General features: G+C 42.6%; 1 protein-coding gene and 1 long non-coding RNA gene across 2 annotated transcripts in view; one reads left to right on the top strand and one right to left on the bottom strand.

Moving 5' to 3' along the window:
- CETP (cholesteryl ester transfer protein) overlaps window positions 1-6,661 on the top strand; it is a 67,904-nt gene extending 61,243 nt beyond the window's left edge. Inside the window, exons 13-16 of the mRNA XM_082270143.1 lie at window positions 393-435; window positions 2,607-2,676; window positions 4,951-5,036; window positions 6,483-6,661. Coding sequence (XP_082126269.1) covers window positions 393-435; window positions 2,607-2,676; window positions 4,951-5,036; window positions 6,483-6,557 — 274 coding nt within the window. The 3' untranslated portion in view covers window positions 6,558-6,661. The remainder of the gene's footprint in view (window positions 1-392; window positions 436-2,606; window positions 2,677-4,950; window positions 5,037-6,482) is intronic.
- Window positions 1-9,536, bottom strand: part of LOC309565261 — a 643,481-nt gene extending 633,945 nt beyond the window's left edge. Inside the window, exons 1-2 of the long non-coding RNA XR_014225799.1 lie at window positions 9,402-9,536; window positions 6,464-6,551 (exon numbers count right to left, since the gene is read on the bottom strand). This is a non-coding gene — a long non-coding RNA (uncharacterized lncRNA). The remainder of the gene's footprint in view (window positions 1-6,463; window positions 6,552-9,401) is intronic.
- Window positions 9,537-18,731: the final 9,195 nt, after the last annotated feature.

Here is an 18,731-nt window from a genome sequence, read left to right as displayed (position 1 = left end):
TGTGCCTGCATCACATGCCTGGCCTAACAGAATTACAAATGCTGTGGCAGGTAAACCAGTTCATATGCTTGGTCCTTTTATCTAGCTGATTTTTTTCCCAGTGTTCAGCTTTAAAGGGAATCTGTTGCCAAGCTATTAACAGTAATTATTTAGCAACCATCTAAGACAGGGATCCTCAAACTACGGCCCTCCAGCTGTTGCCGAACTACACATCCCATGAGGCATTGTAAAACTCTGACACTCATAGACATGACTAGGCATGATGGGAATTGTAGTTCCTGAACAGCTGGAGGGCCATAATTTGAAGACCCCTGATCTAAGACATCATCTGTAACTAATATTAGGTTAGAATACATACACCTAATTTTACATTACCTCTCTCCCTGTATCAGAGTTCAAGTAACGAACTTCAGGAGCTCATTGGCACTAAGTCAGGTAAGAATTTTAAAAAATACACCTACTTACAATATACCTTAATCTTTAATAATTGCCTTAGTAATAAAAACGAGGCAACCAGTTATGGCAATGCTAGGCCCTGCCACTATGTGAAAATAGAAAAATGCAACACGGGGTTTGCACTAATTCCGAGTGCAGTGTGTGACAGAGCAGATCAGGGCTGGGACAAGGGGTGGGCAGGAGGACGGCTGCCCTGGGAGCAATGGGTTATTGCAGAGATAGGGGGCGCCCTGACCCCAACTCTAAGGTAAGGGGGCCGCAGTTTGGCATATTTGCTCTGGGCACTGGATATCTTATCCCGGCACTGGAGCAAAGTGCTGTGAAAGAGCAGAGAAAATGGGGTATTCAGTTTTTCCAGATTTTGTTATCCCAGACAAGGGTCTGGAGTTTGAAGATTTCAAAACATCTTGGGTGGGATGAAGTCCTTTTTCCAGGTCTTATTGGAGACCTGCAGGTTGTGTGAGTGTGCAGGCCTGCACACTCTTTATAAATAAGGCTTAGGCAAAGCTCAGGGCTCCAGCCAGGACGGAGGTGTGCTCCCATTGGAAGACAGCTGTGTGCTTCTATTAGGAGACAGGGGTGATCTACTTAGGAGACAGTGCTCCATGTTGGAGAGGTTCCATGTCTATCAGGCATAGGAAAGAGTTGAAGCGGCAAAATTAGTCTGGGACATTGGGAGAGAGTCTAAGAAATTGAGAGAGCTGGGGAAACTAGGCAAATTTAGGGGACTGAGCGAATCTGTAAATGTCAGAGAAGTGAGAGAGCCCAGGCTGTCAGGAGAATCCTGAATGAAAGGCCAGGGAGTGGCCCGTGCAGCAGGGAGCTGTAACTATGGGCTGAGTGAGCCAGGAAAGCCCAGGGAGCCAGGAGAAGATTGGTAAGGAGGTCTGAGGGATCAGTGACCACAGCAGTGGTGCTGCTAAACAAAGAGCCAGGTGGCTTTTCTTTGTTGTTGTGTCACTTCACTATCACCTTTTTCTTCCATGCACGACGAGTAGGGTGTGGTCCTTGGGCCTGCCTTGAAAGTCTTGGGAGGGGGTGGATATGGCCTTCTGGCTTAGTTCACCCTCTCTCATGGGGTCTCCCTTCTGGGGAGCCCCACCCAGTACTTGGGGTGGGCTGTTTCGGCAGTCCCCCTGGAGAACGGGGTTTGCCTGGTTTCGGCCAGGGAGACTATTGGAAGTACCTCAGTCCCTGTCAGGAGTCTTGCACCCCGGGGGATCAAGGTCAGGGTCCAACCTCTTCGGAGGTAGGACCATTTTGCACACCCTGTGCATTTTTTGTGTTTCCCACGTTTGCGTGTGTGTGCACTTTTTTATGCACCTGGTGTTAGTCTTTGAGTGTGATCACACACCACTGGCTTAAAAAAAAAAAAAGAGCCAGGTGGCTTGGTATATTTCTGTTAATTGTTTTGCTCTGTTGAACTAAAATCCCCTGCATAGGCAACTGTTTGTGAATGTTTTGCTCCTTTTTAAAATAAAAATAGACGGGCAAGTCTTTAAAACCACAGTTCAGAATGGTGTAGAGTGTAGACTCACCACAAAATGCTTCTACCACTGAACTGAATTCCCCCATATTACACAATTTATACCGTGTTTTATTTTCACACAATCAAATAATCACAATAGAGTGTGTTTTTGCAATATAGCATCATTACCTAGTCTAATCCTCAGCCAGCTTTTTGTTTGACCCCTTAATTTTTCTTAGCTGGTTTGGCTTGTAATCTGGGTTCAGGGAGAGCGCATTGCAAAGATAATCTAGTTTAAAAGACCGTTATTAGAAATGAAATTTTTACACTTCATCTGCATTGTGTTGTCAGGGCGTTAGAATTGGGATGGGGAGAGGAGAGTGTATTATGTCAATAACAATTACTTTTTTGTCCCATATCTTCTAATTGATCATAATATCCACCTAAAGGACCTGCCTCCCCTTTGTCTGGCTTCAATAGATGTTGAACCAATGGTTTGGTTAGGACCAAGGATTTAATTGTTAGAAAATAAGTGCAAGGGTACAGTATACAGTATATTATTATACAAGTTTATCCACTTTCCCTATTTTATTAATCGGCCTTTGCTAAAGTTAATCATTTTCAGGTAGAATGTATTATTTAAAGTCATGAAGAGCTTTCAGAAAGTATATTTGTTTCCCAGAATGAAGAATCTGTGAGACTGTTTCTCCAGGAGACAGTGGCTGACCTTGGAATTCCAGCTGTTGTAAAACGTAAGTTTCACGGATACATTGGCTCTTTCTTACAACAGTGTTATCTCATCTTATTCCCAACACTCCCTGCCTTGCAAATACAGCAGAACTTTAGGTGCAAGGGTGTTATACAGAATATTTCTTTTATATACATACAACTTACTTACGGTCCATAAACCTTTTGCATATGATGACCAATAACAATTTCTCATATTTGACCAACTCCAGCAGAAATGAATGCAGAAATTTTTTTTAACCATATTTAATTTTATGTAAAAAAGGAGCAAGTAGAGGTAAACCGGGGGACTAACAAACCTGCTCAACCGACGCTTGAATACAATATTAAAATTCAATGTGAAAATCACACATAAAAGTAAGCTGCTGCTATAACATAAAATAACATAAATAAAGGTGCATATAAAGATTGCAATACTCGAATGTAGCAGACTAAAACGCACTAGCAGCGCTCAAATAAAGTGCAATCCAATGGGCTAGGGAATAAAGTCAATACAGTTCATGCACAGTGCCCGAATGGTGTCCACTGACGACAGTCCTAAACGGACAAAAAATCCTTTGTTGTTCACCACACCGGACCCTCCACCTCACCAAGGTGCTCACCCTTAAAGAAATGCACTCACCAGAAATCTGGTCAAAGCGAGCCCACAACATAAGCCAATCACCGGCTGAGAGTCGATCGTCCGATCTCCACTGTAAAGGACTTCCACCAGACAAGACACCTGATAGATCTCGGTCAGATCGATATGTATAGCAGACCCAGAGTGCGTTCCCAAGATTCAGAGGTGGTACCTTCTTCTATGAGCCTGCAGCCCGTCCTCTCTTCTCCAGCTGTCCGCATCTCCTGCTCTGATATCAAACAAGGCGCGCTTGTTTGATATCAGAGCAGGAGATGCGGACAGCTGGAGAAGAGAGGAGAGGACGGGCTGCAGGCTCATAGAAGAAGGTACCACCTCTGAATCTTGGGAACGCACTCTGGGTCTGCTATACATATCGATCTGACCGAGATCTATCAGGTGTCTTGTCTGGTGGAAGTCCTTTACAGTGGAGATCGGACGATCGACTCTCAGCCGGTGATTGGCTTATGTTGTGGGCTCGCTTTGACCAGATTTCTGGTGAGTGCATTTCTTTAAGGGTGAGCACCTTGGTGAGGTGGAGGGTCCGGTGTGGTGAACAACAAAGGATTTTTTGTCCGTTTAGGACTGTCGTCAGTGGACACCATTCGGGCACTGTGCATGAACTGTATTGACTTTATTCCCTAGCCCATTGGATTGCACCTTATTTGAGCGCTGCTAGTGCGTTTTAGTCTGCTACATTCGAGTATTGCAATCTTTATATGCACCTTTATTTATATTTAATTTTATACTTAACATCTGTTCAGCAAAAAAAGAGAAAAAAATGAGGATAGAGTTGGCTGAAGTTTGGGTTTGAGGTCCATGGTCAGGGTGATCATAACAAAGGAAGGTAATTCCTTTCTTCCAGTATCTAAGTTATGGATGATCTCAGTTTATACAGCAATATGTAAAACACCATTCCTCATAAACCTGACATCTTCTTCTTACCATGGAAATAAGAGGCCTTCAGTATGAGTATGCAAAGACAATATATGCAAACACAATACAGTGTGTCTAGTGCAGCCTTTTTCAATCAGGGTACCCAGGCACCCTGGAGTGCCTTGAGGTTTCTTTGGGGGCGCCTTGGCAAAATGCCTAAGAATTGCCAAAAAATTGTTTAAAAACTGGTGTGTGGATGAAGGCTGCCTTGTAGTTATACTAAGTCACAGGTTTTCATTGTGCATCATTACAACCTTCTAGTTGCTGCCATCCTAATGACCAATGGCGTCATCAGTTGATAGGGAGGATGTCAGTCACCTGTATATCCTCGTTTGACCCTCCCCTGTCCCTCTCCATCAGCGGTGAGGTCACATTAGCTGAGTGATGGAGAAACATTGGAATACTAGTCAGTACCTGTTTGCAAAAGTGTATTTGCTTTGGAAGAAGACATTACCTCTAATGTTAGGTGTCCTAATTGGATTTGTGGCTGTTGCTGCATTATGTAAAACTATTAGAATAGTTTTTACATTTTAGAATGGAGTGTTTCGAGACTGTCCATAATTTGTAAAAGGTGCCTCAAAATTTTCCATAATTTTTAAAGGGTGCCTTGACTGAAAAAAGGTTGCGAAACACTGGTCTAGTGTATACAATATAACTGCTACCTTTTATCATATTGTATATCATAGTATATAATACTCTATATATTTAAAGAATTATTTTTGTACAGGTTTGGGACCAGCTTTGACATCACTGATGAACACCAAAGGCCTAAATTTATTTGAAATTATAAATCCTGAAGTCATACCGCACGAGGTAATAAATGTGTATATACCTGTATATATATATATATATATAGTGAAGAACTTTTGGGATAAGGACTAAACTACACTGATCTTGGTAAAATATGTTGATTATCAAAACTGTTCTCTTCATTTATTAAGTCCATACAGACCCTACCCTCAGTTCTTATGCATTAAAGTGGACCTGAACACAAAAAGGGAAGATTTGCTATGTCATAGGAAACAACTAAAAATGTTAATTTGGCACAGGAAGTACCCTGAAAATATATATTTTTTTACTGGGATTCCTCCTGAAAAATAGCAGTATGTGAAGGTACCTAGACAATACCGTGTCTACAACCTAATAGCTGTACAGTATATCTGTAATGTGGGATCTAGGGTGTTACTGCCTACTAGTTTTAGGAGATTTGGTGATGACATTACTGTGTTGCTCACTTATTCTCCTTGCTGGAGGCTCTGACCTGAGGAAGTAAAGCCGTGCCTCCCACAGAGACATAGTACAGAACAAGGCATTGTAAGTCAATAATGAGGAAAAGATCAGCTGTACAGGAACCACAGGCAATAGTGGTGACTAGTCATTTGTCTTCTGCTCGCTTCTTTTTGAGCTTTAAGAAGCGAGGAAAAGGGGAAACTAAGCCATCCCTTTTGGCATAAAATTTTTTCCCACTGTGGATGAATGACTCTTTTCCAGGAGTGATGTATTCATTTGTGGATTTATGTTTGTGGTGCATGTAATCAGTGTCGTATTTAGGTTTTGTGCGGCCCTAGGCCTGACTAAACTTGTGCATCCCCTAATTTAAATAAGACCCACCCCTTCCTGTAAAGGCCACACCCCTTCCTGTTTATGACCCACTCTGTCATCTGTAAATCACAGACCACAACCACAGTCTATCAGTGCCCATCAGCATAGCTTTATCAGTTCCCATAAGTTCAGCCTCATCAGTCCAGCCTTATCAGTGCCGCCTCTTTACTGCCCATCAGTGCAGCATATCAGTGTGGCCTCATCAGTGGTCACCAGTGCAGCCCCATCAGTGCCCATTAGTACAGCCTTATGTCATGGGATTAGTAAGATTACTCTTTTAAGATATTTGGACTTGTGTTTGCTGCCACTGATTGTAATTAGAGGATTATTTCACTTATTTGTATAATAAATAGGAAGTCCATAGTCATTATAAAAATAATGAAATATTTTTTCTGCTGCCCCCCTGCAAAGTGCCGGCCTAGGCCAGGATACAGCACTGCATGTAATGCCCTGGGATTTTTACCTTCTGCAAGATACCCCATGACATTGAATATATCCAAGGTGCCTCAAATAAAGCAATTTATTTTGTTCATTGCATCCAAAAAGATTCCTATTTTCAGAGATTTCCTGATTTTATAAGGAAACCTTTCATCCATACTACCTGTAATGCAGTTTCATCTAAGATTTGTATTTAACACTGTTGCTTTTCATTTCCAGGGGTACTTAATAGTCCAATTGGATTTTGGATTTCCTCATCATTTGCTTGTAGACTTCCTGAAAAAGACTCTGTAGAAGACAAAGTCGCAAAGAACTTATCCATCATGACCTTGAGGTCAAAGAAAACAGAGAATGTTGTCTCTAAAATGACTAATTAATAAACACATTTTAATGCAAAATTTCCATCCAGTTTAGTGATTGGTTCATGTTCTTTTATAGTATATAACAAACACGCATGCAACAAAATGTTTTTGTATTGTTTTCAATAGAGTGGAGTGGGGAATGGGTTTGATCCTCTGTCCCTGGAAAGAGGAAATGAAGACAAATTTAGTTCCCGGCTTTCCACTGCTTGTCTTGCTCAGCATTAGGTACAGTGACTTATGATGGTATTTGTTTTAAATAAAAATCTAACAAAGCAACAAAGATAGGGGAGAGATAGAGCGAGGATGCACTTGAAGGGGAATGTCTCATCAGTAAACTTCTTGAGTCTCTTTTAAAAGCTGGTGGATGCAGAGCAGACCTAGCATACTATATTCAAGTATGGTTTTCTTGTCCAATGATAAATAAGCTTTGGGAAAAAAATGACAAAGATGATTAATGAAATTATTAAAATGAAAGTGTATGTTGGCCCAACATTTCATATTCCTGATATGTGTCTGTTGTACCATGTACTTGTGTTTAAAACTATACTGTTCTCTTTGCATTGCTTCCTTTGTGTGAAATACCTGGTGATCCTGCCATTCCCCTTGCTTTCCTCTTTTAAACTGACCATGCCAGTCATGAGAGCACATCCTTCAGTGTGGTCAATTTTCAGGGTTACAATTTATTACTTTTTTCATTTCAATAGTTTAGTTTTTACTAAAGGGTTTCACAAAAAGTAATAAAAGAAAAAGACATCAGAGAATTTAACCACTTGCTGACCAGATATACGGCGGCAGGTCCCTGCGAAACGACGTACCCGTATCTCACTTAACGGGAGCGATCGTGGGGGCGCGCGTCCATTCGACATGAGGGGAAGCTGATTTGTGGGGCCGGCAGCCGCAATTGCTCCCTGTGGAGACAGAATGGCGGTCTCGGCCGATGTAAACAAGGCAGACCACTGTTCTGTCAGCAATGAACACAGGGCTCCTGTGTTCCTCCTATTTAGGGACACAGGTCCCTATATTCATTCCATAAGTCCATCCCCCACACAGTTAGAAAGCACTCTCTAGGGACACATTTAACCCTTTGAGCGCCCTAGTGTTAGCCCCTTCCCTACCATTAGTAGTGTCATTAGTACAGTAACAGTGCATATTTTTAGCACTAATTATTGTAGCAATGTCACGGGTCCCCCCAAAAGCGTCTAAAATGTCAGTTAGGTGTCCGATCTGTCTGCCGAAATGTCGCAATCCCACTAAAAATTGATGATCGCCACCAAATTAGCCTAAAATGATGAAAAAATCAGATTTTTAATTTTTTTTTTTATTGGGAATGTTACAGTATATAGCAGAAAGTGAAAAATATAGATTTTTTTCAGAATTGTCGCTTTTTTTGTTTATAGCACAAAAAATAAAAATTGAAGAGGTGATCAAATACCACCAAAGGAAAGCTCTATTTGTGGGAAAAAAGGACATCAATTTTATTGTTGCACGACCGCGCAATTGTCCATTAAATAATACAGTGCCTAATTGCAAAAAATAGCCTGGTCATTAAGGGGGGAATTTTCCGGTGCAGATTTGGTTAAACAATTCACAATTTCCATAGTATGCTGTGTGTGTAATAACAGCAAGAAAACAAAATAGAAGGGTTTGCATTATCATTCAAATGAAAAAAGCAAAAGGCGTATCGCCCCAAGTCCCATTGTAACTAAAGATTACTCCCTCTAGAATGCCAAACATCGGTGTGTCCAAGGCACTTAGTTGAGGACATATTAGGTATTCTCCAGCTTTATCAATCCAACAGTTATATCTTGCAAGAGGCTTTAAAGCCCAGTCAACTGGTACATACATAAGTACATAAGAAAGTATTGTTTTATTTTCCAATTTGGCGCAGATCTTGTTTTTTCTCGAATGTGCTGGGAACATAGCCTGCCTGTACTCCAGTGATCAGAATTGTGCTGACACCCTATCCTGCTCAGTTTTTAACTGGGAAGATCAGTGTATTGTCCTTTCTCTGCCTCCTGCTGACACACCAGCATTAGTCTCCATCCTCAGCTGCATCGCATACTAGCACATTATGAAATACTGACCCTAGAACAAAGGCTTTCAGCAGCACGCTGTCACTGCTGAAAGTGCTTCCATCTTCACCTGGTCTTCTTTCGGGGGTCATGCCCTCTGGCCGTCCGATTAGGCATGGCGCCATGATGTCACTCCCGCCCATGTGCGTGAAAGTTACAGACTCTGAAGGGAACGGCACGGGTATGCTGTCCCTTTAGAGCGCATGCGCCAGTGACATCACCAGCTGCATGCAGCGTGAATATCTGTTAAACTGTGCAAGTTTAGGAAATATTCACAATACCTACAGGTAAACCTTATTATAAGCTTACCTGTAGGTACAAGTTTACAAAAAAGGGTTTACTTCCACTTTAAAGCCAGCCTCCCAGAGACAGGAAGTGCTAATACATAAATATACATAACACTGTGATATTAGCAGCTACCAGTAGAGAGCAGCAGATCTCTACATTGGGATTGGGAATAGAATCGGCTTAGAAACTGAGACTAAAGAAGAACTTGGAACAGCTAGGTGGCACAAAAGGTAACGCATCATTTTTTTAATCATTTTTGGCAGGACATCAGTAATGATAGTTGTATTTCAGGCAAGCAGGTAAATACATGTTTTAATTATGAGACCTCCTTTTACCTGCCAAAATATTTGTAGTGCTATTTAACTAGTCTTGTATTCCAGACACCAAAGCCAAGTCTAAGCCTTTTCTGCACTTACAACGCAGCTTGGTCAAGGACATCCGTCTCTTACAGATCTCTTCTGCTCTGGTATATTAGTTGTTGCTCTGAAGTCCTGACAGGCACATCCAAGATATTACTGTCCACAAATGCCCTTGCAGCAAATTTAACATATACTAAACCAGTGCTTTAAGTGGGACGGTATGCACTGGTACTCAGTACCGCCACTTCCAAATATGGCTCTTGAGCATACCCCCACCTCTCCGTGCGCCTTAGTGTACCAGTACGCTCATTTTGGACATCTGCGCCCTCAATTGCCCCCCCCCCAAGGATATTTCCAGAGCCAGACCAGTCATCACCAGTGAGTCCCCCTGCTCCAGAGTCCCAGCCCAGGCCAGGGGGGGTGCTCTGTGGGGACCCTGATGTGTAGTGGTGGGGGGGGGGGGGGAATGTATAGGCTATAATAGAGTACCGGCACCTCTTTTGGGCCACTTAAAGCACTGTACTAAACGTATAATTAACCACTTAAGCCCCGGAAGATTTTACCCCCTTCCTGACCAGGGGGTTTTTTGTGATTTTTTTACTGCGTGACTTTAACGGACAATTGCGCGGTCGTGCGATGCTGTACCTAAACGAATTTCACGTCCTTTTTTTCCCACAAACAGAGCTTTCTTTATGTGGTATTTGATCACCTGTGCGATTTTTTGATCATGCGCTTTAAACAAAAAAAAAGAGCGTAAATGTTGCAAAAATAACAATATTTTTCACTTTTTTTTTTATATGAAACCCCCCCCCCAAAAAATGTAAAAATCAAAATTTTTTAACATTTTCGGCCAATTTGTTTTATGCTACATATGTTTGGTAAAAAAAAAAAAAAAAAATCGCAAAAAGCATATTTTGATTGGTTTGCGCAAAAGTTATCGCGTTTACTAACAAAGGGAAAGATTTTTGTCGTTTTTGGTGTTTTTTTTTTTTTAACGAGTAATGGCGGCGATCTGCGATTTTTTTTGCGGTATTGCGGCGGACAGATCGGACCCTTGACTGACATTTTTGACACTTTTGGGGGTACCAGTGACATTACTGCAGTAATCAGTGCTATACATATGCACTGTTACTGTAAAAATGACACTGGCAGGGAAGGGGTTAACTGTATTGGACAGGGAGGGGTTAAGTGTGTCCTAGGGGCGTGTTTCTAACTGTAGTGGGACAGGTCTACTAGTGTAAAAACAGAGATCAATGGTCCTACATAGTAGAACAGTCTGATCTCCATTTTTACACAGGGGATATTGACAGGCGGCTTGTTTACATAAGCCGCTCCGCCTTTCTCCCGCTCTACCGACGATCATAGTGTGACCGGCGGACATCGGGTCCGCCGGTCACACGCCCGGACTCCTCTGTGAACGAGCCGAGGTGGGCGTGCGCTCCCCCGCTATTGGCTTAAAACCCGGTGACAGGCTAGCGACGTAGATCTACGTCACTCTGCCTGGCAGGGGCTGACTGCCGCAGTGAATATACTGTGCGCAGTTGGCAAGCGGTTAACAGAAAAGTCATGATAAAGGAAATCTGAGACAAATCTTTGTAAATAAGGTCCAAGAGGGCATTATTGTCAAAATGAAGCTAAGATCAATGAACACAAGGACATAACCTGAAAACTAGCAAGAGAAAAGTCCAAAATGATTCTTAAAAATGTTTTTAAAAAAAAAGGTAGAGAATACTTGAAATAGACTTCCAGCATTCAGAAGTAGTCAGAGTCAGTCAACAGTAAGTAGATGCAAATATGTTTGGGCCAACATAAGATCTCACACAAAAAAAGTTAAAATAAATAAATGAAATATCATATTTATCCACTTGCCCCCGGGAGATTTCCCACCCTTCATGACCAGGCCATTTTTTGCGATACGGCACTGCGTTATTTCAACTGAATCAAACTGAATTATTCAACTGTATACGGAATACAGATCATTGAACATCGCTGTTTGATTAGTAAGTGGATGTGTTATTTAAATACCGGTAAACTATATTTTACTGGTACACTATGGGCTATTGGTATTGTCGTTCCATAATAACAAAACAAACCTGATGAGCACAGATCCGGAGGGAGAGACCCGGACACCACCACACTGTTACAAGGCCTGAGACCCCCTAGAGGGGATTGCTTTTTGGTGAGTGTGGGACCATCGGGGGAGCACTACTTGAGCACTGGTTGGCACTGAAATCGTCTTGAAGAGCACTTGTCACTTTATATAATCAGCATAGGAGAACTATTAATATTACTGGTTGGCAACCTACAAGTGATACTTGGAACTGATTTATCACTGGACACACGGATATTAGTTTGAAACACTGTGAAGAGCACTTTGTCACATTTTTATTTTTTTATTTAATTTATTTTTTATTTATTTCTTTTATTTTTCATATTTATTAATTTTATATATATTTGATGAAACTTAAGAGCACTTGTCACTTACATTTGATGGAAATGTATTAACCTATTTTTATGCATACTCTTTATTATCTTTACACTTATCTATTTATCAATATTGTATACTGGATCTGTGGATTCAGAGACCTCTTCATAGAAGTGTGGTTTTAAAGAGGAAGTAAACCCTCCTCTGTAACTTGTACCTATAGGTAAGCCTATGATAAGGCTTACCTATAGGTACTGTAAATATCTCCTAAACATGTACCGTTTAGGAGATATTTACCTTACATGCAGCCAGTGACGTCACTGGCGCATGCGCTCTGAAGGAACAGCCGCTCGTGCCGTTCCTTCAGAGTCCCGTGCCGTGACTGTCGGCTCTCGCGCGCGTGCGCGGGAGTGACGTCACCGCGGCTCCGGCCAATCAGATGGCCGGATGCCGCGATCCCAGAAGACAGGCGACTGGACATGTCATAGAGGTGAGTGAGCGGCACGGCGGGGGCTCATTCTAAGGTAAGTATTGCATAATGAGCTAGCATGCGATGCATACTAGCTCATTATGTCTCTTGCAGGGTGAAAAAAAGAAAAAAAAAATTTGAGTTTACAACCTCTTTAAACACTGCCAATGTATACAATGAATTCAAGCACTTAATCACTTTATAGTGATCCAACACAAATAGAAGTTTACACCCACAGCATTTAGGAACACACGGATATTCTTTATTAGGAAAGATTTTAGGTTCCACAAAGACTTCTTAGACCATATCTTTGTTAGACTAGTATATTGTGTACTAATTGCAGCACGGTTGTGAGAATATCAACCATCAGCTTAGAGCAGCGCCAAAACCCATTCATTTCTGATTTTAAATTCAAGATATTACTGTCCACAAATGCCCTTGCAGCAAATTTAACATATAGTAAATGTATAATTAACAGAAGAGTCATGATAAAGGAAATCTGAGGCAAATCTTTGTAAATAAGGTCCAAAAGGGCTAGGGTTGGGTTGTGGGGATGAGGCCCTTGTCCTCATCAACATGGGGGCAAGGTGCTTTGAGATGGGGGGTGCAGAGCTCCCCCTGACCCAAAACACCCACACCATGTTGAGGGCGTGTGGCCTGGTATGGTCCGGGGGGGGGGGGGGTTGCTCGCTCGTCCCCTTCCCTTTCCTGCCGGGCTGCATGCTCGGATAAGGGTCTGGTATGGATTTTGGGGGTAACCCCATGCCGTTTTTTCGGCGTGGGGCTACCCTCAAATTCCATACCAGACCCAAAGGGCCTGGTTTGGAACCTGGGGGGGAACCCCACGCCGTTTTTTTCCCCATTTTAGCGTGGAGTTCCCCCTCGAGATTCCAGCGCAAGTAGCACCGCAAGTCGGATCATCCTGATCCGACTTCCATTCAAATCAATAGGCTCCCATAGGGAACCAATGATTTTGAATGAAAGAAAAAAAAACGTATAACGTGGCTTAACGCACGTTAAGCAACGTTATTCAGCCTTTTACAGCTTGACGCTGCAGCTCCAGAACGCACAGTTCCTGGGTTTTTTTTGGAGCTGTAAAACGCCTATGCCACTTGGAGCTCCTAAAAGCTCTATGTGTGCATGAGGCCATAGAATAACATGGATGGGCGTTCTGCAGCTGCAAAAACGAACGTCTGACGCTGCTAACAGCAGCTCCAAAAACGTCCAGTGTGCGTGAGGCCTTAAATCTTCCTTTCTACACCTCTGTATATCATGTTTGTAATCATTTGATCATGTTTGGATTTTTGTTGTATCAATAAATACGGTATTTTTGTCCTGTCAGTTTTGGGTTGTCGTGTCTCTCATGTAAAGTCCCAAACCTTTTCTTTATTTTCAGTGCCACCTATCATTGCCCAGCCGTGCCTCACCATCAGTGTCACTTATCAGTGCTGCCTACCAGTGCCACCTATCAGTGCCCATAAGTGCCACCTATCAGTGCAGCTTCATCAGTGCACATCAGTGAAGGAGAAAAAAAATTACCTGTTTGCAAAATTTTATAAGAAACTCTGAAATTGTTTGTTTTTCAAAAAAAAAAAGTCTTTTTTTTTTTTAGCAAACAATAAAAAAACCCAGTAGTGATTAACTGCTTTCTGACCAGCCGCCGCAGATGTATGGTGCTCGCTCTGGGGAGGATAGCGGGCGAGCGCGTCCCGCACCCGCTCCTCAGCCGGGAAGCCAGTGCATGTGTCAAGCGGCTCCGATTGCCGCCTGACACCGGCCATCTCTCCCTGCTGATAGAGAAGGACGGTCAGCTGATGTAAACAAAGCCGTCCGTCCTTCTCCCTGGGATGATCACAGAGCTCCTGTGATCCTGTTATATAGGATCACATGTCTCTGTGATCATCTCACAAGTCCCACCCCCACAGTTAGAATCCCTCCCCTAGGCTTACATTTAACCCCTTGACAACCAACAGTATTAACCCCCTTCTCTGCCAGTGTCATTATTACAGTAACAGTGCATATTTTTAGCACTGATTACTGTAGTAATGTCACTGGTCCCCCCAAAAGTGTCAAAAATGTCAGTAAGGGGTCTGATCTGTCCGCCGCAATGTCGCAGTCCCGCACAAATTCGCAGATCACCCCCGTTACTAGTAAAAAAAAACACAATAAAATTACATAAATCTTTCCCGTAGTTAGTAGACACAATAACTTTTGCGCAAACCAATCAAAATACGCTTATTGCGATTTTTTTTCACCAAAAATATGTAGCAGAAAACTAATTGTCCTAAAATGTGAAAACATTTTGATTTTTACATTTATTTTATTGAGAATGTCATATAAAAGAATGTGAAAAATATTGTTTTTTTTTTTTTTCAAAATTGTCGCTCATTTTTTGTTTATAGCGCAAAAAATAAAAAATCGCACAGGTGATCAAATACCACCAAAAGAAAACTCTATTGTAGGAAAAAAATTACGGAGATTTCATTTGGGTACAGCATTGCACGACAGCGCAATTGTCCGTTAAAGTAATGCAGTGCCAAATCGCAAAATAGGGCCTGGTCATTAAGGGGCAAATCCTTCCGGGGCTGAAGTGGATAAATGCCACTAAAAGAAAGCTCTATTTGTGTGAAAAAAATTATAAACATTTTGTTTGGGTTCCATTTTGCACGACTGTGCAATTGTCATTCAAAGTGCGACAACGATGAAAGTTGAAAATTGGCTTGGGCAGGAAGGGGGTAAAAGTGCCCAGTAGACAAGTGGTTAAAGCGGTATTCAACTCTTTAAAAATAAAAATCTCTAAGCAGCCCCCTGCAGGTTTATACCATAATGTAGTGTATGCATTGCACATGTATACAGGGGTCCTTTATGACAGAAGAGACCGATAACATCTCTTCTCTCATTAAAAATCTGACAGTTTTTTTTTTTTTTTAATAAATGTGAGATAAAATGTGAGATAAATAGATTGTAAGCTCAGAGGGCAGGGACTGATGTGAATGTAGAATATGTAAAGCGCTGTGTAAAGTGACGGCGATATAGAAGCACCTGCAGTAAATAAATAAAAAAGCCCAACATGAAATGTAATGCAGCCACCAGATGTGAGGATTGGCGATACTCTAAAGGTTGGGATTGCCATTCACTATTAGGACTTCCAGCCACCTCTTATCCAGCAAGTGGCACATGAGAGTGAGGAAAGGAGAGCAATGCATACAATCATTACCCCAGCAGAGCGTTCCTCCGCTCTTCATAAACTCCTCTGTGTAATTCATTCAATCACCTTTACAAAAATAAATCAACAATAATGACCAAACAGTTTCAAAGTTCTGCAGAATAATCCAATTCACATCAAAGTGCTCCAACTTGTATCAGCCACGGTTCACACTGATGAGGTGCAATTTCTATGCATCTTCATCTGCGATTTCAGGAGCGCTTGCCGTGCGATTCTGTAGCAATTCTGACGCAAATTTAAACATCTGCGATTTCTGTTCTAGCCAATTATGTGACATTACAAATCGGCGCATCTCGCACTGAGACCGCATTGCAACTGAATACCTAAGAATTTTCATTGCTGTTTCCATTCATGTCTATGGGGCTCAAAAACGCACCGCATCGCACAGCACCCATTTGGAAATTGCATTGCGTTTGGAGTGCATAGCTGTGAACGACCTCCATAGAAAGCCATGTTATCTCCCTTGAAAGGCAAATCTGTGCGTTCTGGAACGCATCAGAACCGCATCAGTGTGAAAAAGGGGTTAACGTGCTCCAATATTCAGACTTCAATCCATAAACAAAGTGCTGCACAACACTCTTCCCTTGTCCTGTACCCCCCTGTGCTCACCAGCCTGGAGCCGGCGTCTGTACACCGAGTGCCGCTTCCCACCACCCCCGCAGCTCTGCGTTCCTGTGCGGCTCTGTGCCACCCATTCCAAACCCATTCACTTTGATTGGGCTACAACTGCACTGCGCCAAAAGTACTGCATGCACTCCATTCTAAAATGCACTGCAACCAAATCGCATGGTACAAAAGTATTATGTGATCTGGTGTGGGCAGCTATGGGAAAACGCACTGCGTGTGTGACCTATGTTTGGGGTGTCGTTTAATTCTTATGACACTCGCTGCAGATCACAAATCTGTGTATTTTGCATGCGGGATGAATGGCAGAGGAACGCATGGCGCATTTCTGTGCGATTCAGATGCAGGCATGATGTGAGCGGCCCTAAAGGCACCGACTAATGTGCGGGAAATTGCTTTAAGCTCCATAAAAAGGTTTCCCGCTATGACCCCCCTCTGTTTTCTGGGTAGGAGGCGGTTGTTGTAGTGGCGGGGAGGAACGGAGGTCATCACTGAGGGGACATTAGTTAGGGGTGTCACACCCACATGAAATAAAGGCCTTTAATATGTGGGGGGGTTCCTCTGCATTGGGGAGAGGTTCCTTCACCAACACGTGTGAGGTACAGGACAAGGGAAGAGTGTTGTGGAGCGCTTTGTTTATGGATGAAACCCTTCTGGAAGAAGTGTGAATATTGGAGCGCTGCCATACAAGCTGAGACACTTTCACACCAACTGGATTGTTGTGCAGCACTGGGAAACTATCCGGACATTTCTGTTCTCCTCTTCCTATCCGGGCCGATTCTGACACTTCGCTCCAACATGGAAAAATTACTTCTGCTACAACCCCCAAACATTATATAGATTTTTTAACAGAGGCCCTCTAGAATAAAATGGTGGGTGTTGGAATTTAAGTCACAAGGTATTTGCGCAGCGGTTTTTCAAACGCAATTTTTTGAGGAAAAATAGAATTTTAATGAATTAACCAGTTGCTGACCAGCTCCTGTATATTTACTGCGGCAGGCTGGCTCATACAGGCAAAACAGCGTACATCTACGTCACTCGCCTGGGAGGAGCTAGGGGACGCGCTCCCATCCCCCATCGTCAGCGGGTAAGCCGACATGTGTGTCAGGTGGCTCTGATTGCCGTCTGACCCCCGCGATCGCTCCCTACAGAGAGAGAAGGACGGTTGGCTGTTGTAAACACAGCTGACCGTCCTTCTCCCTGGAATGATCACAGAGCTCATGTGATCCTTCTATATAGGAACATGTCTCTATGGGCATCTCAGAAGCCACGCCCCCTCCCCCCCACAGTTAGGGTCACATTTAACCCCTTGATTACCTATACCAGTGATGGTGAACCTTGGCACCCCAGATGTTTTGAAACTACATTTCCCATGATGCTCCTGCACTCTGCAGTGTAGTTGAGCATTATGGGAAATGTAGTTCCAAAACATCTGGGGTGCCAAGGTTCGCCATCACTGACCTATACTGTTAACCCCCCCCCCCCCCACAGTTAGAATCACTCCCCTAGGGTCACATTTAACCCCTTGATTACCTATACTGTTAACCCCTTCCCCGACAGTGTCATTATTACAGTAACAGTGCATATTTTTAGCACTGATTACTGTAGTAATGTCACTGGTCCCCCCAAAAGTATCAAAATGTCAGTTAGGGGTCCGATCTGTCAGCCGCAATATTGCAGTCCTGCAAAAAAAAGAAAAAAAAAAAACGCAGATCGCCGCCATTACTAGTAAAAAAAAAAAAAAAACACATTAAAAATGATATAAATCTTTCCAATAATAAGTAGATGCAATAACTTTTGCGCAAAACAATCAAAGAACGCTTATTGTGATTTTTATTACAAAAAATATGTAGCAGAAAACAAATTGGCCTAAAATGTTAAAAAAAAAATCTTTATTTGATAATGTCATATAGCAGAATGTGAAAAATATTGTTTTTTTTTTTTCAAAATTCTCGCTCCTTTTTTGTTTATAGCGCAAAAAAAAAAAAAAAAATTGCACAGCTGATCAAATACCAGGACCGCGCAATTGTCCATTAAAGTAACGCAGTGCAGAATCGCAAAATAGGGCCTGGTCATTAAGGGGGCAAATCCTTCCGGTCTTTAAGTGGTTAAAAAAAAAAAAAAAACACTAAAGTCAGCCCAATATTTTGTATGATGGGAAAGATGAAGTCACACTGAGTAAATAGATTCCTAACATGTCACACTTTACAATTCTGTCTGCCTGTGGAATGGCAGAAAACTACGGTGCTTAACATTCTCCATAGGCGACACTTAAATGCCCTGACAGGTCACCAGTGTGGAGTTACACAGGAGGTACTGGGAAATGGGGGCACATGGGGGGAGGGGATCAGAAGCAGGCAGAACAGGGAGGGGGGGATCAGTGCTGGAGAAGTAATTACCGGAACGATGCCCTTTGTCTGTCTCTCTTTTCCCGCAGCAGCTGAAAGTTGGCAGGAGGGGGAGAAACTGGCTTTCAGCTGCTGCAGAGAGCTGCACAGGGTTTCCTTCTGTAATTTCCCCGGCCGACCGCACCGATTCCCCGTGCTATTGGGGTCACCCCGGTCAGATTATTTTCTGCCATCTGTGTCCCAGAATTCCCTTCACTTCCTGTCCCCATAGCCAAAACAGGAAGAGGAAATCCCT

The sequence above is a fragment of the Pelophylax lessonae genome (assembly GCF_965119305.1).
Source record: "Pelophylax lessonae genome assembly, chromosome: 10".
Taxonomy (NCBI): Eukaryota; Metazoa; Chordata; class Amphibia; order Anura; family Ranidae; genus Pelophylax; species Pelophylax lessonae.
This window is presented reverse-complemented; position numbering and strand designations above follow the sequence as displayed.